The sequence below is a fragment of the Chiloscyllium plagiosum genome, unplaced genomic scaffold (assembly GCF_037043375.1).
Source record: "Chiloscyllium plagiosum isolate Xiang-an unplaced genomic scaffold, Cpla_swu_hap1 HiC_scaffold_7, whole genome shotgun sequence".
In the NCBI taxonomy this organism is placed as follows: domain Eukaryota; kingdom Metazoa; phylum Chordata; class Chondrichthyes; order Orectolobiformes; family Hemiscylliidae; genus Chiloscyllium; species Chiloscyllium plagiosum.
Window position 1 is genome coordinate 37996680 of NW_028270145.1, and position 21760 is coordinate 38018439.

At 48.0% G+C, this 21760-nt stretch overlaps 1 protein-coding gene across 1 annotated transcript in view; it reads right to left on the bottom strand.

The window, feature by feature from the left end:
- The window catches only part of LOC122551888 (insulin-like growth factor 2 mRNA-binding protein 2), a 231625-nt gene that overhangs the window by 85343 nt on the left and 124522 nt on the right, over window positions 1-21760 (bottom strand). Inside the window, 4 exon segments of the mRNA XM_087988941.1 lie at window positions 3557-3625; window positions 8832-8954; window positions 17585-17720; window positions 18347-18469. Coding sequence (XP_087845067.1) covers window positions 3557-3625; window positions 8832-8954; window positions 17585-17720; window positions 18347-18469 — 451 coding nt within the window.

Here is a 21760-nt window from a genome sequence, read left to right on the forward strand (position 1 = left end):
TGATGTGAAACTTGAAAGGGTTCAGAAAAGGTTTACAAGGATGTTGCCAGGGTTGGAGGATTTGAGCTATAGGGAGAGGCTGAACAGGCTGGGGCTGTTTTCCCCAGAGCATCGGAGGCTGAGGGGTGACCTTATAGAGGTTTACAAAATTAGAAGGGTCATGGATAGGGTAAATAGACAAAGTCGGGAAGTTCAGAATTAGAGGGCATAGGTTTTGGGTGAGAGGGGAAACATATAAAAGAGACCTAAGGGGCAACTTTTTCATGCAGAGGGTGGTATGTGAATGGAATGAGCTGCCAGAGGATGTGGTGGAGGCTGATACAATTGCAACATTTAAAAGGCATTTGGATGGGTTTATGAATAGGAAGGGTTTGGAGGGATATGGGCTGGGTGCTGACAGGTGGGACTAGATTAGGTTGGGATATCTGGTCGGCATGGACGGGTTGGACCGTAGGGTCTGTTTCCATACTACATCGCTATGACTGTGTGACATTACAGATACTAATTCAGTATTATGAGCTCTAATGCAGACTAGGGCACTGTATTACAGACATGGTGCAGGGTGGGATACAGCGAAACGCACACTAATAAAGGCTGGGCACAGCAAGAAGGTATTAATGCAGGTCAGGTACTACTACTACGGCAATCTGAGGTACAGCATTAAGGGCTCAAGTGCAGGCTTGCGGCACTGCATTAAGGCACTAAACTAGGATAGCATGAAAGGCACTAATACATTCCGGGACACAGTATTACAGACTCTTAATACAGATGGTGGGCACAGCATAATGGACACTAGTGCAGGTTTTGGTACAACATTAAGAGCACTAATGCAGGGTTGGACATTACAGGCACTAGTGCAGGCTGGGGTACAGCGCTATGGGCTCTAGTGCAGGCTGGGGTACAGCACTACGGGCTCGAGTGCGGGCTGGGGTACAGCATTACAGGCTATAGTGCGGGCTGGGGTACAGCATTACGGGCACTAGTGCAGGCTGGAGTACAAGCACTATGGGGTCTAGTGCGGGCTGGGGTACAGCATTACGGGCACTAGTGCAGGCTGGAGTACAAGCACTATGGGGTCTAGTGCAGGCTGGGGTACACCACTACGGGGAGAAAGTGAGGTCTGCAGACGCTGGAGATCAAAGTTGAAACTTTATTGCTGGAACAGCACAGCAGGTCAGGCAGCATCTAGGGAACAGAAGATTCGACGTTTCGGGCACATGCCCTTCTTCAGGAATGAGCAGAGAGTGTTCAGCAGGAGAAGTGCGGGCTGGGGTACAGCATTACGGGCACTAGTGCGGGCTGAGGTACAGCATTACAGGCACTAGTGCAGGCTGGAGTACAAGCACTATGGGGTCTAGTGCAGGCTGGGGTACACCACTACGGGCACTAGTGCGGGCTGAGGTACAGCATTACAGGCACTAGTGCAGGCTGGAGTACAGCACGATGGGCTCTAGTGCGGGCTGGAGTACAGCATTACAGGCACTAGTGCGGGCTGGAGTACAGCATTACAGGCACTATTACAGGCTGAGGTACAGCATTACAGGCACTAGTGCGGGCTGAGGTACAGCACTACAGGCACTAGTGCAGCTGGGGTACAGCATTACAGGCACTAGTGCAGGCTGGGATACAGCACTATGGGCTCTAGTGCAGGCTGCAGTACAGCATTACAGGCACTAGTGCAGGCTGAGGTACAGCATTACAGGCACTAGTGCGGACTGGGATACAGCATTACAGGCACTAGTGCAGGCTGAGGTACAGCAGTACAGACACTAGTGCAGGCTGAGGTACAGCATTACAGGCACTAGTGCGGGCTGGGGTACAGCATTACAGGCACTAGTGCAGGCTGAGGTACAGCAGTACAGACACTAGTGCAGGCTGGGGTACAGCACTATGGGCACTAGTGCGGGCTAGGGTACAGCATTACAGGCACTAGTGCGGGCTGGGATACAGCATTACAGGCACTAGTGCAGGCTGAGGTACAACATTACAGGCACTGGTGCAGGCTGGGGTACAGCATTACAGGCACTGGTGCAGGCTGGGGTACAGCATTACAGGCACTGGTGCAGGCTGGGGTACAGCATTACAGGCACTAGTGCGGGCTGGGGTACAGCACGATGGGCTCTAGTGCGGGCTGGAGTACAGCATTACAGGCACTATTGCAGGCTGAGGTACAGCAGTACAGGCACTAGTGCAGGCTGGGGTACAAGCACTATGGGCACTAGTGCGGGCTGGGGTACAGCATTACAGGCACTAGTGCAGGCTGAGGTACAGCATTACAGGCACTAGTGCAGGCTGAGGTACAACATTACAGGCACTGGTGCAGGCTGGGGTACAGCATTACAGGCACTGGTGCAGGCTGGGGTACAGCATTACAGGCACTGGTGCAGGCTGGAGTACAGCATTACAGGCACTAGTGCGGGCTGGGGTACAGCATTACAGGCACTAGTGCAGGCTGGGGTACAGCATTACAGGCACTAGTGTGGGCTGGGGTACAGCATTACAGGCACTAGTGCGGGCTGGGGTACAGCATTACAGGCACTAGTGCGGGCTGGGGTACAGCATTACAGACACTAGTGCAGGCTGGGGTACAGCATTACAGGCACTAGTGCAGGCTGGGGTACAGCATTACAGGCACTAGTGCGGGCTGGGGTACAGCATTACAGGCACTAGTGCGGGCTGGGGCACAAATGTAAGTGGGATGGCAGTATGCCACTGTCAGTCTCAACCCTTTCCTTTGAAGGACTTGGACTCGACAATACTCTGTGGGACAACCTCCAGAAGCACACATTTCAACCAAACCCTACATCCCAAAGTGTAACATGTCTCATTCTCTGACCATTTCCAAATATACCACCTATCTTATTGTTTGCCAAATCCGCTATCGCCCTCCTCCTCCGTTTTGACATTCTCCTGCCCTATAACTGTTGCAGCTCTCTGCACTCACCCTCCATTTTAACCTCATCCTGCACCACGACCCTTCCACACACTCTGTACTGGTGCTGTACATCACTCCCACTTTCTGCACTCCTCCTTCTCTCTCACCTTGTCCTGCCCCGAAACGTTCCCTGTCTCGGCACTCCTGCGAGGTTGTGCCTCCTGAGAACCCTTCACGCGGTCCTCAACAGCTGTGGCTTCAGCCTGTGAACCTCTGAACCCCTTCTACCCCCTGTTGAGATGCTCCTGCAAACCTCTCCCTTAATCCAGCTGCTGGCCAACTCTGCTGACCATCCCCTTGTTTTTGTTTCGTGTGAAGCTGGTTTCGGGAGTGCTTGTCTGATGCCCCTCGAGATCACATGCGTGTTGTCCCTGCCGGTCCACCCTGTGTGGTTTACCAGTTCTCAAACTTAGGCCTGAGGTTCTGTGGAGTTAGCAGCGGACACAGCAAGTAAGAGTTGTAATTTTCAGTGTGGGAGCAACAGTGCCTGGATTCAGCAGCACAGAGGGACAGGAGAGCAGAGGAGGTCAATGAGAGCTCAGTGGGTAGGCAAGGCAGGAGGGTAGATACACGTGTATAGAGTTGTGCCTCTCTGGCACTTGTTTAGGGTGTCACACTTACAGAATACAGCTGGGCCATTGTACCGACTGCAGGTGTATTATACAGGGCACCAGGGTAGCACAGATGACTCTACATCAGGAGAGGAAAAACACATCAGTCATTCCTGGTTTGGTACAAGTTATATTTATTATATCGTTAAAACTGCTCACCCTCTTCTCCAGGTCGATGCTTCGGGTGTAACCACGCTACCTGGCTTCCTGTGTTCTTCCAGCCTCCTGTCTATCTACTTTGGATTGCAGCACCTGCAGTTTTTTTTGTCTAGTCCCCTTCTCCAATCTGGAGTCACTTAAGAACAGGAATCAGGTCTGCACCAGGTAAAATATCTGCACTATGCTGGGTTCTCCCATACAGACTCGGACTGGGTGCAACAGAAACACACACACACACTCTCACACACACTCACACACTCACACACTCACACCCCTGGAATGCAGAGAAGGCCGATGTATAGAAAAATCTCTTTTGTCTGATTTTGCTCAAGTACCTCTCAATCCACCCATCTCAGGTTACAGGCGGAGTCCACACACCCCCTCCACCCTAAACTTCCACAATCCAGTCAGAGCCTGGGGCCAAACCGTGGGAAGGATGTTTCCTGAGCATCTTTAGATGCAAAGTAAAGCAACTTAAACAACCTTGATTTTCATCGATCCACACTGTACGAAATAGAAACAAAGTGAAATACAGTGATAGAAAAAGACAAAGTTTGAGCGGACGACAGGAAAAATGCAAGAGAGATAAAGAAGAGAGAGAATTGAGAGATGGGGGTGGGGGGTGCAGAGTGAGATTGAGCTAGAGAAAGATAAACATGGTGTAGGGACTGGATGTAGGTTTGCTCGCTGAGCTGGAAGGTTCATTTCCAGATGTTTCATCACCCTACTGGGAAACCTCTTCAGTGAGCCTCCGGGCAAAGCACTGTTGATAATTCCTGCTTTCTATTTATATGTTTGGGTTGGTGATGTCATTTCCTGTGGTGATGTCATTTCCTGTTCTTTTACTCAAGGGGTGGTAGATGGGGTCTAACTTGATGTGTTTGTTGATAGAGTTCTGGTTGGAAAAAGCTTACAGGAAATGACACCACCAACCCAAACATATAAATAGAAAGCAGGAATTATCAGCAGTGCTTCATCTGGTGGCTCACTGAAGATGTTGCCTAGTAGGGTGATGAAACATCTGGAACTGAACCTGCCAGCTCAGTGAACAAACCTACATCCAGAACCTCAACCCGAGCTACAAATCTTCTCCAAACTCGTTAACTGAGATAGAAGGAAATGGTAGACTGGGAGGTGGACAGAGATACACATGGACAGTGAGGAAGACACATGCAGAGACAGAGGGAGTGTGTGTGATACACACATCCACAAAAGACAGGGACAGGGACAGACGGAGACACACAAAGGCAGATCGACAGATTGCGATGTGCTGAAGGGCCTTTTGCTGTGCTGTAGACCTCTACAAGATCGACAGGCAGATGGGGAGAGAGACAATGATAGACAGAAGGAAGCAACAAATGTGCAAAGAGAATTATCCGAGGTGTGTGCAAAGAATTAAAGGCACAGTTTCATTCCTGGAAGCACAGAGCTTCAGAATGTAAACGCATACAGGATTCAACCAAGTTGCTCAGCTGTGTTACAGAGTACAGGAGAACAACTGGTCAGATCTTGGACTGACGTGGAGCACCAGCTTACTCTTATAACATTAAAACTGCAACAACACATGCCTCAGGTTACAGGTGGAGTCCACACAACCCCTCCACCCTAAACTTCCACAATCCAGTCAGAGCCTGGGGCCAAACCGTGGGAGGGATGTTTCCTGAGCATCTTTAGATGCAAAGTATTCCTTCACATTAACTGATGGCTAATTCAAACCAACGGTGGATTGTTTCTAACTCACTGTAAAGTGGCAAAATCCTTTGACCTCTGCAGTGAGGTGGGAACAGAACACACCATCTGACAGCAGTCCAAGCGGGAGCTCATCACTTACACTGGGTGATGCCTCCCATCAGTGTTTTACAAGGTGACTCACATCAGCAGCCCCCAGATCTATCAACTACAGCTTCGTTAGGGAGGGAGGGGTACAGGTCTTGAACCTCAGGGTTGTAATTCCAGGATCAAGTGTCTCCCTTCATTCCCATTACAGCACCATAAAAGCAGAAGGCGTAGGAGCAGAAATGAGGCCACTTAACCCACTGAGTCTGCTCCACCTTTCAATCATGGCTGATACGTTTCTCAACCCCATTCCCCCGCCTTCTCCCCGTAACCTTTGATCCCCTCAACAGTCAAGAACCTATCTATCGCTGTCTTAGATATACTCAGTGACCTGGCCTCCACAGCCTTGTGTGGCAATGAATTCCAGAGATTCACCACCCTCCGGCTGAAGATGTTTCTCCTCATCTCCCTTCTAAAGAGTCTTCCCTTTACTCTAAAGCTGTACTCTCGGGTCCAAGTCTCTCCCTGCTAGCGGAAGCATTTTCCCAATATCCACTCTATCCAGGCCGTTCAGTGTTCTGCAAGTTTCAGTTAGATTCCCCTCACCTCATCCTTCTAAACTCGGAGTATAGTCCTCAAACATTCCTCAGGTGTTAAGGCTTTCATTCCTGGGATCATTCTCACGGATCTCCTCTGGGGCCACACTAGGGCCAGTACATCCTTCCTGAGATAAGGGGCCCAAATTTGCTCACAATACTCATGGTCAAGTATGGTAAAGGGAACAGCTGCTATAACACGCAGCACTTATTTCTGGCCTCTGACTTTATCGGCTGGCTAAAATCAGACTTCGAGGGAAAGTCTGATCAATCAGATGTGTTTCCTTCCATGTGCTCTCCTGCTCACACACTGCGAGGGGAATGTTTAGTATCTTCCTGAACACCACCAACACCTTTTATAAAAGCACCCACACTACATGACAACTCAGACAGTCAAATCCAGGTGGAGAGCAAGGAACTGAAGCGTGCACCTTGGGGCTGACTGACATGCATTTGGAGATCCATGTCTTTCCGAAACAAGATTGAAAAGGGATCATCACAGTCAACTTGGCCTCCAAATATGCTTGAACCCAAGAGAGAAGGCCATGTGATTTCTCTTTAAGTCTTTTAGGATGTGGATATCACAGGTAAGGCCAGCCTGTTCTGAAATGATTGGCTGGCTGCGCTATTTGAGGGGGTTGTTAAGAGTCACAAAGTGATACAGCATGGAAACAGACCCTTCAGTCCCAACCAGTCCATGTTGACCACACATCTAATCCCACTTGCCTGCATTTGGCCCATATCTCTCCAAACCCTTCCTATTCATGTCCTTATCCAAATATCTTTTAAATGTTGTACCTGCATCTTCCTTTGGCAGTTCATTCCACACACGAGCCATGTTCTACGTTGAAACATTGCTCCTCATGTCCTTTCTAAAACTTTCGCCTCTCACCTTCTCCCTAGTTTTTGGACATCCCATCCTAGGAAAGAGACCCTTGCTGTTCACTTTACCTACATCCCTCATGATGTTATAAACCTTTATAACGTCACCCCTCAGTCTCCTATGCTCCAGTGAAAAATGTCCCAACCTATAACACAAACCCTCCATCCCCAGCAACATCCTGGTCAATTTTTTTCTGAACGCTCTCCAATTTAATACTACCCTTCTTGTAACAGGGTGACATAGAAATGCACAAAGTCCTGGACAATGACGTCCCAATTCCTATACTCAAAAGGTCTGAGCAATGAAGACAAGCGTGCTGAACACCTTCTTAACCACCCTGTCTACCTGCGATGGAAATTTCCAAGAATTGTGTATCTGAACCCCTATGCCTCTCTGTTCTACAACACCACCTAGGGCCTTACCACTAATTATATAACTCCTGCCCTTGTTTGTTTTACCAAACTACAATACCTCACACTTATGCAAATTAAACTCCATCCGCCACTCCTCAGCTCAATGGTCCAATTGATCAAGGTCTCTTAGATAACCTTCTTCACTGTCCATTGTAGTTGACTTTGGTCAACTAAACTGCTGTATGCGTTACATTAGGCCGGACCAGATAAGGACGGCTGATTTCCACCCTTAAAGGGCATTGTTGAACCAGATTCATTTTTATGGCACTTGGGGCTAGTTGTCATGGTTACCAATATTGAGAGCAGCTTTCATCGGCAGATTGATTAGCTGTTGCGGCAGTGGGATTTGAACCTGGTGTGCCCACAGCATGAGCCCGGATTGCTAGCCCAGTGACATCCCCGTAAGCCAATCACTTTGCCTTCCAAGATCATTCAAGATGACATAGCACAGCAGGGTCGGGGGAGTGGACCTGCTTGGGATTTGTAAAAAAAATACTCCATTGCTCGATTGGAAACACAGCAAGGAGTTCCTGTGTTTCACTTGTTTAATTCTCTTGCTGGGACTTTGTTAATCATATCAGAAAGTATTTCCCTGGCTGTGAAGCACATCTCTTACATCCATCCCAAGAGATCGCAAGAGGCAATATATAAATGAGAAGCCTCTGTTCATCGAGTCTAAGCCGGATTATCACTGAATCGCAAAAAGGGATCAATGAGGCATACTGCCCCTGCCTCTGAACCTAGGCTTCATGTCAATAACAGCTAAGCTTACAGCAATTTATAGTCAATGTTATCAGACAATGGGCCTGACAGAGTCCATCATCACAGCTGGTCAGTGCATGGGTCAGATTCAGGGAAGGAAATGTGAGGATTTGCTTCAGCAGAGACATCAGCAGAATGGCCAGTAGGGCCAGAGAGGAGTCAGTACCAAAAGAACAGCAGTTGAGTGTGTGGTGCTGGAAAAGCACAGCAGGTCAGGCAGCGTCCGAGGAGTGGAAGAATTGATGTTTCAGGCATCAGGAATTCCTGATGAACAGCGTATGCCTGAAACGTCAACTCTCCTGCTTCTCGGATGCTGCCTGACCTGCTGCGCTTTTCCAGCGCCACACTCTCAACTCTGATCTTCAGCATCTGCGGTCCTCACTTCCTCCCAAACGAACAGAAGCCCATTAAGCAACAGTGACAATGACTGACACACACAGGCACGAACGACTGTCCAGTTCTTTAGTCAGCTCGGTAACCTGAGCTCATTCTCCACTTAAACAGTTAAAAGGACCCTTTGGGAAACATGTGCGTTCTCCATCCCACAATACACCGGGAAAGTGGAGAGGGAGGGGAGTGGAGGCTCTGTCCCATGATGCCCTGCAGCGGGGACATGTGCTGTCGGGTTGTGAGATCATCACCCCTATTGTCCAATGGCTTCGAGCGACTAGAAGCAGTGAAGAGAAGGAGACTCACCGCAAACGGACTGTAAGAAGAAGCAGCTCCACGGGGCCGACTTGTGGATGGAAGCACCGGCAGTCCAGACGAGAAAATTCCCAGGGTATTTAAGTTCAACCCCGGGATCAAGTTTGCTTGTTGCTGAAAACAAAAGAAGGTGCATGAGCCGGGCTGGAGGCAGCTGACGTCTGCGGGGTTTCTTGATGTTTGATCCCAAACCCCTCACATCTCTCTCTCAAGTGGCCATCCCTCACGTGTCTGTGACTGGGGCTGAGCTTTCTGACTATGGGACAACGGTCTCGGTCTTCACCCAATATCGACAGAGGCAGCGAGATTGACGGGATGCAAGTCACCAGTGAATACCTTTACTCACTTTGGCCAGAGGTACTGAGAGCCAACAGCGCACGGAAACCACAAATCTGTACGTGTAGTAACTCGTGTGGTCGCTGACATTACCACAATCTTAAAGAGGCTGGGTGCTTCGGAATGATCACCTGTAACTGTTGAGCAGATGGAATCTAACCAAACAGCAATTAAGCTCTGACTGACCCCAGCCCATTTCTTGCCTTTGCAGCAATTTCAACTCTTAACTGACCCCAGTCTTTTTATTTATCACCAGTTGGGCTTTGCGACCTTGAGAGGTGCAGTTTCTCCTCAGTAGCGGAATAATATTTGCATGATGCAACAGTCCTTGGTAAAAGAATGTGTCACCCGAGTTACTGGGAACGACGTGAAAGAGAAGCTTATGGAGGATGGATAAATCACAGGAATTTAACCATCTTAGAACATTTGCTGTTTAACCTCAGAATAATCATGAGGAAAAAAGGGAAGGCCAGATCAGTGCATTACATGAAACAATGGAAACTTCTCATTTTGTGAGGCTAATGTAAACTGATCTTCGGCACTTGCCTTCCCATCTATTTTTCTGTCATCCACAAACTTACTTTCCTAAACCGAGGCACACAATCATAGAGTAATACAGCAGGAATATGGTCATTCTTGTGTGTTGTAAGTAATTGTGGCTCAAGCATTAATCCCTACAGCACACCACTAGTTACAGTCTGAAAATGTCCCCTTTATATTTAATACGCTCACTTGTGGGACGTAGATATCACTGGCTGGGCCAGCATTTATTGCCCAGCCCTGGTTGTCCTTGAGAAGGTGGTGGTGAGCAGTCCATGATATGTAGTTGGACCCACAATGCCCTTAGGAGGAAATTCAAGTTGGGAACCCCAACTCACTGTCATCTATTTGTTAGCCAATCCTCTATCTATGCTAATATACTACCTCCAACATGAATGGTCAGCTTACTAAATAGCTGTATGGAAATTACTTCAAGTGTCTTTTGAAAATGCAAATATATTACATCTACTGGTCCCCCTCTATCTATCCTGCTTGTTATCTCCTCAAAGGACTGCAGCAAATTTGTCAGGAAAGATTTCCTCTTCATGAAGTCATACTGACTCCGCTCGACCACATTATGAGGATGTGAGAGACCAGAGGGTGGGGGAGACTGGGAAAACATTCTGAGACTTTCTGGCTGAGCTTCGGCCTCGTCTATATTGGTAGTGATCACCTCTCAAACTGAGCCTCCTCAAACACCCTTCCTCTGCACAAGTGATCAGATCTCCCTGTAACCCTCCTGGGTCACTGTCCACCTGGTCATACAGTCAGAGAGATCTACAGCACAGAAAAAGGCCCTTCAGCCCATTGTGACCATGCCAATCAGAAACAACCACCTGATTATTCTAATTCTATCTTCCAGCACTTGGCACAAAGCCTTGTATGCCTTAGCATCACAAATACACATGTAAATACCTCAAATGTTATGAGGGTTTCTGCCTCTAGCACTCTACAGGCAGGTGAGTTCCAGATTCCTACCACCCTCGAGGTGAAACCGTTTTTCCTCACAAATCCTCTAAATCCTCCTCCCCTTACCTTAAATCTCTGTCCCCTGGTCACTGATCCTCCCATCAGGATGAAAAGTTTCTTCCTGTTACTTTATCCCTGCCCCATATAACGTTTTTTTACATCTCAGTCATGCCCCTTCTCAGTCTCGACTGCTCTAAGGAAAACAACCCCAGACTGTCCAATCTCTCTTCATAACTGAAACTCTCCAGCCCAGGCAACAACTTGGAAAAATTTCCTCTGCACCCTCTCCAGCGCTATCACATCCCTCCGATAATGTAGATTCCAGAATTGTGCACAGCTGTGGCCGAACCAACATTTTATATAGTTCTCACATAACTCTCGGGATCTTACAAATTCTAATGCCTCAGCTAATAAAGGGAAGTATCGCACATGCCTTCTTAACCACTTTCTCCACCTTAAGGTACGTACACACCAAGGCAGTAATGAGATTTGTCTCTGATCCTGAGTCCCTGCATCACTTTTGTTCAGTTCTATAGGGATATTACCCCTCCACTTCACACATCGAGCTGCTGCTCTGGTACATCGCAAAACTTCACCTCTCACCAACTGTACTCTTCGAGATGGAAGGGGGTGGGGGGGTGTCTTTCTGAAGGAAGACTGCCACAAAGAATTTTGTGTCGACATCCACCACCTACAATATCCACTCCTTCCACCGCTGACAGTTAGGAGCAGCAGTGTGTACCATCTACAAGAGGGATTGCAGAAAATAATGGAGAGGATTGATGAAGGGACTGGGGTGGGGAGTTGATATTGCTTCTCGGGAATTTCAAAAAGCATTTGACAAAGGACCAAACAATAAATCTGTCAGCAAACAAGATGCTAGTGGGATTAAAAGTGGCAGCATGGATATAAAGCTGGTTGGGGCAGAAAGCAGAGAATTGTGTTACAAGATGGTATTTTCACTGCTGTGACTCCCTGCCTACCCAGGTCCAGAGTATTAATATCTATCACAGTTTGCAGATGGTACAATGTACAGTAAGGAGACAGACTTCAGTTGAACATAATGGGCAGGTATGTAAGAAGTCTCACGCAGAAACCTTCCTGCTGTTTTGATACGGCAGTTAAGAAGGATGAGAAGAGGCAGTGGAACATGACGGGGATCCTTCAGCTAACTGTGGAGGTGGTTTGAGAGGAATGTTCATAACCAACCAGTAACTCATGAACAGGAATTTAACGACAATTGCCAAAGGAACCAGAGGGAACCATGAGGTGTTTTATTCAGTCACACGGAGAGCTGTGACAATCTGGAATAAGCTGCCTCAACAGAAGGAAGGAAGGAGGTTCAGGAAAAGAAACCTTCAAAACGGAGTTAGATAAATAGTCCACTTTTTAAGAAGGGAGGGAGACTGAAAACAGGGAATTAGGGGTTCATCATTAATGCAATATCAGCCTCAGGAGAGTTTATTATCAGGGATGTGGTGGCAGGGGCATTTAGAAAATCAAAACAAAATGAACACGTAATTGTGAAAGTGCTTTTAACAGACTTATAAAGGGTGATTTGTGGTCACAGCTAACTAGATTAGTAAGTGGATTTTTAGATTTTCACATAGCATTCAATAAAAGTGCCACGCGAGAGGTTCCTTGGAACACAGAACATTGCAGCGCAGTACAGGCCCTTCGGCCCTCAGTGTTGCGCCGACCTGTGAAACCAATCTGAAGCCTATCTAATCTACACCATTCCATTATCATCCATATATATTTTTCCAATGACCATTTAAATGCCCTTAAAGTTGGTGAATCCTGGCAGGCATTCACAAAATCGGCACTTATGGCACTGGGTTCAGTGATTTTTGCGTGGAATTAGAAACAGCCAGGAAGCAGAAATGCTGATAAGCAGGGAGTGCGGCCAGGGTCAGTAATGGGGCCTCAGCTATTCACAATCAAAATCAATGATTTCAGACATCAGTAATGTAAGGGGCTTATGACACAGTGGTGGTGTCGCTATCTCTAAACCAAGAGGCCAGGGTTCAAGTCCCATCTTCTCCAGTGGTGTGTCATAATTTCTATGGACAGGTGTATGAGAAAATATTTGTAACTTCAGGGATAGGAACAGGCCAAGTGCCTTGCAAGCCTTGGTCACCATTCAAGAAAGCTATCCTCATCTCCCTGAATTCCCAGAGTATTAAAACAAACCTATTGCCCTCTGTTCTGAACAGGCTCGATGACTCATGTTCCAAAGCTGTCTGGAATAGAGAATTGTAAGAATTCACAACCTTTAGAAATGAAGACATTTCTCCTCATCTTAAGACGTGATACCTCCAAGTTTGCTGCCAATGTAAAGTTCAGTGAGAGAGCAAGCTGTGAGGACTTTACAATAGCAGTAGCCGCATTAATTGAGTGGGGTAAGACCATGGTAATTACGCAAGGTGACCAAGTGTGACGTTTTCCACTTCAGATGGATTTTTTTTCTACAAAACAGAATTTTTCTTCACTAGTGAAATGCTTCTCAAGGGGATTGAATGTTCTTGTAAATGAATCACAGCAAGTTAACATCCAAGAACAGCAAGCAATTGACAAGGAAATGGCATGTTAGCCTATATTACAAAGAGATTGGAGTACCGGTATAAAATTGTTTTACTACTGGACACTGGTGAGGTGGCAGCTGGGATACAGCATATATGTTTGGTCTCCATGCTCAAGAAGGCACTATATTTGCCTTAGAGGGGACCCAAAGGTTCACTGGGTTGATTCCTGGGCTGAGGGCATGTCCCAAGAACATGTTAGGTCCAGATCCTGTGAAGTTTAGAAGAACAAAAGGCAAGCAAGGCGAGTAAGTTCTTCAAGGGCACGACAGCGTGGGTGCTGGGGGGGGGATGTGGCCACTTGGCTGAGGCCTCTAGACCCGAGGGTCGCACTCTCAGAATAAGGGGTCAACCATTTCTAACTGGAGGAAAATTTATTTCGCTCAAGAGTTTCTCAAATCTGTGGAAGCCCCCTCTCTAAGGGGCGGTAGGCCACTAGTCCAAGTCATTGAGTACGTTCAACACAGAGACTATCCGATTTTTGGATACTGAGAAATCAGCAGAGATGCAGGTAGCGAGGAAAGGGGATGTCAAAGTGGATGATCAGATATGCTGGTGTAGCACTCCCACTTCTTAGGAAGGGAAAAAACGACAATGTGCAGAATTCATTTGACTAAACAGCTAGCACCAGGCACGACTGGCTGAAAGGCGATTTATAATTGTGTGTGTCGACTGCACGAATACGGATTCCTGTTGCCCCCCCCACCCACCCCGTGATTGAAACAGAAGGTGAACGAACCCCAACAAGGACACTGCTCACCTCGGTGAGAAGGAATCTCGCAAAAATGACTGAGATATGACAGCATATCCTGCAAACGCTGTGTCCGCAAGGTCAGTGTGTGCCATCCTGGGACTTGACATCTTTGATGACACAAAGTCTGGCACTGGCCCAGCAAATGGGAGTGTGCCTGTGAGCAAGCCTCTCTCTCTCTCTCTCTCTCTCTCATAACAAGTGCAGCCCACGTCACATCAGGGGAAGCTTTCAAACTTGCACAGAATAGTTTCCAATATTATTCAGCCATCTCACTGGAAAGGAAAGATACACATTCGTTGCCATGGCAACAGGCTGATAACGATGCCTCTTCCGAGTGGAGTCGCACTCTAACTAAGGCCCATTTGGTAAGAGGCTCATTCTCAGCTCATCCTTGCACGTCAGATGAAGCACCACATATTTCAAACACCATTCCTTTGAGGAAAAGCAGCAATGACCTCAACAGAATATCCCTGAGAGACAGTCTGATGCATACTTTGGGAGATGTTTTTCCTCTACTGCATTCCATTGCAGAGGTGATGTGAAGTGGAGGACAGGATGGAATAACTCCCTTCACCAAGTCATATGTGTGTGTGTGTGTGTGTGTGTGTGTGTGTGTGTGTGTGTGTGTGTGTGTGTGTGTGTGTGTGTGTGTGTGTGTGTGTGTGTGTGTGTGTGTGTGTGTGTGCGCGCGTGCGCGTGGGGGGGGTTGGAGAGAACGGAAAGGGGGTGAGAGGATGAGGAAAGGAGAGGGGGAGGGCGAGAGCAGGGGAGAAGGAGGAGGGGGAGGAACGGCAGAAGAGGAGGGGAGGAGGGAAGGGGAGCTTGGGAGAGGGCAGAGGTGAATGAAGGTGGGAACGGCAGGGAGGGGGAGTTGAGGTGAGCGCAGGAGGTGGCAGTGTTGGGAGCAAGGGTCTGGGGAGAGGGTAGGAGAGGGAAGGATGGTGAACAAATGGATCAGAGAGCGGAGGACGGAAGAGGGGAGGTGAGGTGGGGAGGAGAAGGGAACCAGAGGGGAGGAGAGGAAGTCAAGGAGGGGATGAAGGGAGGCAGGGAAGAGGAGGAGGAGAGGAGAGGAGAGGAGAGGCTGAAGAAGATGGGAGGAGGAGATGGGAGATGAGGTGGAGAGGAGGGGGGGGGAAGAGGGAGAGGGAAAGAGGAGGGGGAAAGTGGGAGAGAGGAGGGGTGGAGAGGGCAGAGGTGAAGGAAAGTGGGGACGGTAGGGAAGGGGAGTCAAAGTGAACACAGGAGATGGGAGTAAGGATCTAGGGAGAGGGGAGAAGAGCGAAAGGATGGGGAACGAGGGAGGGGAGGAGGTCAGAGGAGAGGACAGGAGGGAAGGAAAGGGGAACAAGAAGGGAGAAGAGGAGGAAGGGAGGAGGAGGATAGGAGAAGAGGACGGGGAGGAGGTGAAAGAGACGTGGAGTTGAGGAGAGGAGAGGGTGGGGGAAGTGAGGTGGGGAGGGAAGTTAAGCACAGAGATGGAAGGTGTGGGGGGGTTGTTGGGGGCGAGGAGGGGGGAGAAGAGGGGCTAGATAGGATGGGAAGGGGAGGTGAAAGAAGGGGTTGGGAGAAGATTGTGAGGCGAAGGAAGAGGAGAGACCAAGGAATGGGAGAAGGAGAGCAGGGAAGGAGGGGAGATTAGGGGAGTGTGAGGGGAGGCGAGGGAAAGGGAGAACAGGGAAGCAGTTGGGAAGAGAGTGGAGAGGAGGCCTGGAGGTGAGGGGAGGGTGAACAGAGTGACTGAGGAGGCAGGAGATGCTGGAGGGGGAGATGTGGATGTTTGTGGATGTGCTGCCAATCAAACAGGCTGTTCTGTCCTGGATGGTGTCAAGCTTCTTGAGTGTTGTTGGAGCTGTTCCCAGCCAGGCCAGTGGGGAGTATTCCATCACACTCCTGACTTGTGCCTTGTAGATGGTGGACAGGCTTTGGGGAGACAGGACGCAAGTTAATTGCCACAGTATTCCTAGTCTCTGACTTGCTTTGGCAGCTACTAAGGTTATGCGGTGAATCCAGTTGAATTTCTGATCAATGGTAACTCCCAAGATATGTTCAGTGGGGAGTCAGTGATGGTCACTCTATTGAATGTCAAGGGATGATGTTTAAATTGTCTCTATCTGAAGAGTCATAGCCTGGCATTTGTGTGGCGTGGATGTTACTTGCCACTTGTCAGTCCCAGTCTGGATATTGTCCAGGTCTTGCTGCATTTGAACATGGAGTCGTGAATGGTGCTGAACATTGTGCAATATTTAGGTGTGTACTTGTGATATCATGGTATATAAGGCTTTGGGGCCAAGTGCAATCATCAACAAACATCCCAATTCTGACCTTATGATGGACAGAAAGTCATTGATGAAGCAGCTGGAGATGGTTGGGCCTCAGACACTACCCTGAGCAACTCCAGCAGAGATATTGGGCGGCACAGTAGCGAGCACTGCTGCCTCCCAGCGCCAGGGACCCGGGTTCAATTCCAGCCTCAGGCGACTGTCCGTGTGGAGTTTGCACATTCTCCCCATGTCTGCGTGGGTTTCCTCCCACAGTCCAAAGATGTGCAGGTTAGATGGATTGACTATGCTGAATTGCTCACAGGTTCAGGGATGTGTAGGCTAAATGGTTAGTCAGGGGAATTGTCGAGTAAAAAGGTAGGGGAAGGGTCAGTGTGGACTCGTTGGGCTGAATAGCCTGTTTCCATACTGTAGGGATTCTATGGTATCCTGGAGCAGAGATGACTGACCTCCAACAACAATCACAACTATCTTCCTGTGTGTCAGGTCTGACTCCAATCAGCAGAGAGTTTTGTAGCTGATACCCATTGATTACAGTGTTGCTAGGGCTCCCCCTTGATGCCACACTTGGTCGAATGCAGCCTTGATGTTGTGCAGATTGATTGGACGGACTGGGGTTGCTTCCCTCGGAGCAGAGGAGATTGAAAGGGGACGTGACTGTGACGTTTAAGATTATGAGAAGTACAGACACGATAGACAGAAATTAAACTTTTCCCCTTGATGGAGGAATCAATGACCAGGAGCACAGACTGAAGATAACCACGAGGCAGAAGGTTTAGAGATGAGGTGAGGACAAACTTTTTCACCCAGAGAGTGGTGAGAATCTGGAAGTTTCTGCTTGTAAAGGTGATCGAGGTAGAGATGCTCATAACATAAAGTAATATTTAGATGTGCACTTGTGATATCACGGCATATAAGGCTTTGGGGCCAAGTGCTGGAATATTGGATTAGAATAGTTCGGTAGTTTTTGACCAGCATAGAGATGACAGGCCAAAGGGCCTTTTTCCGTGCTGTAGATCTCTAGGACTCCATTTTGACCCAGGGACTCTGTACGGTTACCCACATATAAATCAGCACTCAGCCATTTGGCCCCTCTCTCCTGCTCTGCCATTCAATAACATCACGTCTGACCCCACCGTGCCCACCATCCCACTTTCCTGCCTGCTCCCTATACCGCTCCTCTCTGCCCCTGTGCCCTGCGTGAGCTGGATGCCATGTGAAAAGGTCAGCTTGGTGAACCCCTGGGTTACGAGCAGGCAAAGCCTTTCGGGTGGAACTTACATTCATAGCAGCAAGGTCATTTTCATAAGCCTCTCTGAGTTTCTTCATAATTTCTACTTCAGCTTTTGAGCAGGCCTCAACGCTGCCCCTTACAGTGATGGTCCTCTCTGGATTATACAGCGTCAAGTCCTGTAACCTGGCCAGCCACAACAAAGATGCTTTTAGAACGCAGACACACCCGACACCACACAGCTCTCCCTGTGACAGTCCCAACGCAGTTCCCTTCAAGGCGCACTGTGGGGGGTGGGGGGGTCACAGCTGATAGGGGTAGGAGGTTCCCACCCAACATCCCTGGTTCAGTTCTGATGGCATCCTGTTTCCCAGCGTGGATATAGAAGGAGTGGCATTTATCATACATTCCCTTTCCTTTTTATTAAATCTCCCCCACCTTTTCTCCTCCCTGAAACCCCCCCCTCACCTCCAACAAAAACCCCACATTTCCAGGAACACCCCCTTCCAGTGACATCTCCTCATTGCGTGTCAATGAACGCCTCCGTGACTCTGCATCCTAAACTGTGCCGAGAAAGCGTCTGACGCAACAGCTCAGAACTAGGGAGGGACCTTTACTTTGTCCAACCCATGCTGTAGAAACACTGCTTGTGTTTGACGAGTCAGTGTCAGAGAGGGGCTCAAATGGAAGACCGGCGCCAGATTAAAGTCCGTGAGAAAAAAAATAAAGAAAACGCAGGCCACAGAAGCCAAGATCCCCCCCAGCCCCGATGCGCAGGTTCTGTATCCGGCTCTACAACCGAGCAAACTTACGGAGAGATGGTTATTTTGGTCTCGGTTTCCTGTTCCATTTTCTTCAGGTTACGCCCCTCTTTGCCGATCAGCCGTCCCACAAAACTGTTGTGAGCGAGGATTTTCAACGGGATCTCCTCAGTGCTAAAACGCATGGACAATCATTGCACGCACACACTCGCACACGCTCAAGTCCACAGCCTTCCTCCCACCTTCCTCAGTGAGAAACCCAACCCCATTCAGTCACTGCTGTGACTGAAATGTGGCCTGAGACACTTTACTGGGACAGTGCCTCTGTATCTAATCCATCTGTCCAGGGAGTGCTTGACAGAACATAAGAACAGGAGGTCATTCTACCCCTCTAGCCTGCTCCACCCAGTCAATTAGATCATGGCTGATTGGTGGTTCGACTCGCTATTCAAAATAAAGCACCGTAACCATAAATCCAAATAAATACCTCACGATGACAAAGCTTTTAGCAATGATAATCCACTCCCCGCCCCCACAGTCAGTTGACCCAGTGAAAGAAAGCCAGCACTGGTTATCTGTTCCAATGAGAGGACAGGGAGGGCGGATGAAGGTAATGCGTTGGATGTGATTGGGGTCGATTTCCCAAAGGCACAGTGCCAGAGAGCAGATTTGCCAACAAAGGGGCAGTCCATGGAATAAAAGGGACAGTGATGGCAACCTGGGTATTATTCTGACCAATGGACAGGACAGTGAATGGTCATTCATTTATGACCAAGGTATTCAGTGAGCCTCCCCAAGGGCTGGGAGCAGGAACTATTGCTTTCCTTGTTCAGTATTAATGACTGTGATGAGACTATGATTTTAAGAAGTGCATTTTGTCTTGTTTTCCTCACTGTCCACAAACTAGGGTCATCAGCAAACTTACTAATCATGCCTTGTACATTCTCATCCAAATCATTGATATAGATAACAAACAGTAATGGGCCCAGCACCGACCCCTAGTCCACTAGTCACAGGTCTCCAGTCCCACAAGCATCCTTCCACTATTACACTCTGCTTCCTAGCATCAAGCCAATTTTGTACCCAATTTGCCAGCTCACCCTGGATTCTATGGGAATTAACCTTCCAGAGCAGCCTAACATGTGGAACCTTCATAAAGGCCTTACTGAAATCCATATAGACTACATCTACTGCCCTGCCCTCGTCAACCTTCATGGTCACTTCATCAATTTTACTGAATTTGCTTTTGCCAAGGATGTGTCTCTTGGATGTTACTATATTGGACCAGTTACTGTTTAGTTGTTAAATAAGCTACTATTCTGTTAGGTTTTCCAATAGAGTTAAGTTATTCCAATTCGTCCTTTTGTTTATTTTAATTATAGTGTATGAATCATAGAACTCCCTTACAGTATGGAAACAGGCCATTCGCACCTTGAATCCACACTGACCCACCGAAAAGCATCCCATCCAGACTCACCCCCTATCCTATCCCTGAAACTCTGCATTTTCCACAGCTAATCCACGTAGCCTACACATCCCTGGACACTACGGGCAATTTAGCTTGGCCAATCCATCTAACCTGCACATCTTTAGACTGTGGGAAGAAACCGGAGCACCCGGAGGAAACCTAGGGAGACTGTACACACTCCACACAAACAGTTGCTCAAGGGTGGAATCGAACCCCGTTCCATGGCGCTGTGAAGCAGCAGTGATACCCACTGAGTCACTGTGCTGCCTCATATAGTGTGCCTGGCTTTAAGACTGGTAGCTTAACAAATTTAGTTGCATCTGGAACACGACACCTGGCACCCGCCTTTAAAATAAGAAGTTAGGGTCCAGGTTATCCACTTCATATATTTTGAGGAGGTTTGGTCTACCATAACAATGACCAATGATTGATGAGAATTCAGGACACAATTTCTAAACCTTGCAAGTTGTTGTAAACTGTCAGAAAGAATAATTATTGCTTTTCACAGACAGAGGCAGGCCAAGTAGAATAGATGGATAGTTGTCAGAGGAATTTTGTTGCAGGGAATGTGAAGTCATGAATTTTGGCCGGAAATATAAGGAAGGGTATGTAAAATATAGAATACAACTCTAAAAGGAGGTCTAGGAGCAGACTGACTTTGGTGGTGTACGCGCACATATCACTGAAGCTGGAAGGTTGAGAGAAAATACTGGAAAATCTCAGCAGGTCTGGCAGCAATTGTAAGGAGAGAAAAGAGCTGACGTTTCGAGTCTAACTGATCCTATGTCAAAGCTTTGACAAAGGGTCAGTTGGACTTGAAAAGTCAGCTCTTTTCTCTCCTTACAGACCTGCTGAGATTTTCCAGCATTTTCTCTTTTGATTTAAGATTCCAGCATCTGCAGTAATTTGCTTTTATACTGGAAGGTTGAGAAATTGCTTAATAAGGCACATGGGATCAAAGGCTTTATAAATAGAGACAAGAATACAAAAGCAAGAATGTTATAGTGAATTTTATAAAACACTGGTTCAGTCTTAGCTCTGGGCTGTGACTTCATGCTTTGAGTACCAGGTTAGGAAGGATGTGAATGCATTTGAGAAAGGACAGAAAAAATGGTTCCAGGGATGAGACACTTCAGTTCGATGGATTGATTGGAGAGGCTTGGGACTGTTTTCCTTGGAAAAGAGAAGGCTGCGAGGAGGTATGGAAATGTCTGGAGAGACACAGTAGACAGGGAGAAATTGTTCCCATGAGCGGAAGGGTTAAGAGCCAGAAGACACTGACCAAATATGACGGGCAGAAGGAAGCAAAGGAGAAGCAATAGGAAAAACGCTACAAGTGCCTGGGATATGGCATTAAACATCTCAAACAGATCACCCTGCCCAGTGCTGTCAATATAACCTGTTATAGCTGGTGTTACCCTGGTGAATCTGCAGCGTTTGCCCTTCACACCCACTATTTATCCAAGAGTGCAGTCAGCCTGACCCAATAACTGACTTCAGTAGTAGACCACAGAAGCAGGAGACCCTCTCAAACACTGGGAACGACACTTTCCAATTCAAGGGTGTGATTCCGGAATCATTGTCATGACAACAGCACCTATAACTTGCTCATTTATTTTTAAGATTTGGAGATGCCGGTGTTGGACTGGGGTGTACAAAGTTAAAAATCGCACAACACCAGGTTATAGTCCAGCAGGTTTATTTGGAAGCACTAGCTTTTGGAGCGACGCTCCTTCATCAACCATCTGAAGGAGCAGCGTTCCGAAAGCTAGTGTGCTTCCAAATAAACCTGCTGGACTATAACCTGGTGTTGTGTGATTTATTTTTAACTGACGGTTGGGAGAGGGAGATTTACTCTGCATAAAAATCTAATCTGGGAGGATATGACTGGACACTGGAGAGGGCAGGGAGAGGGACAGGAATGTTGGAAGGAAGGAAGGCTGGGAGAACGAGCTGGGTTGTTCACCAGTTGCGTTTACAGCGGGAGGTCAGAACTT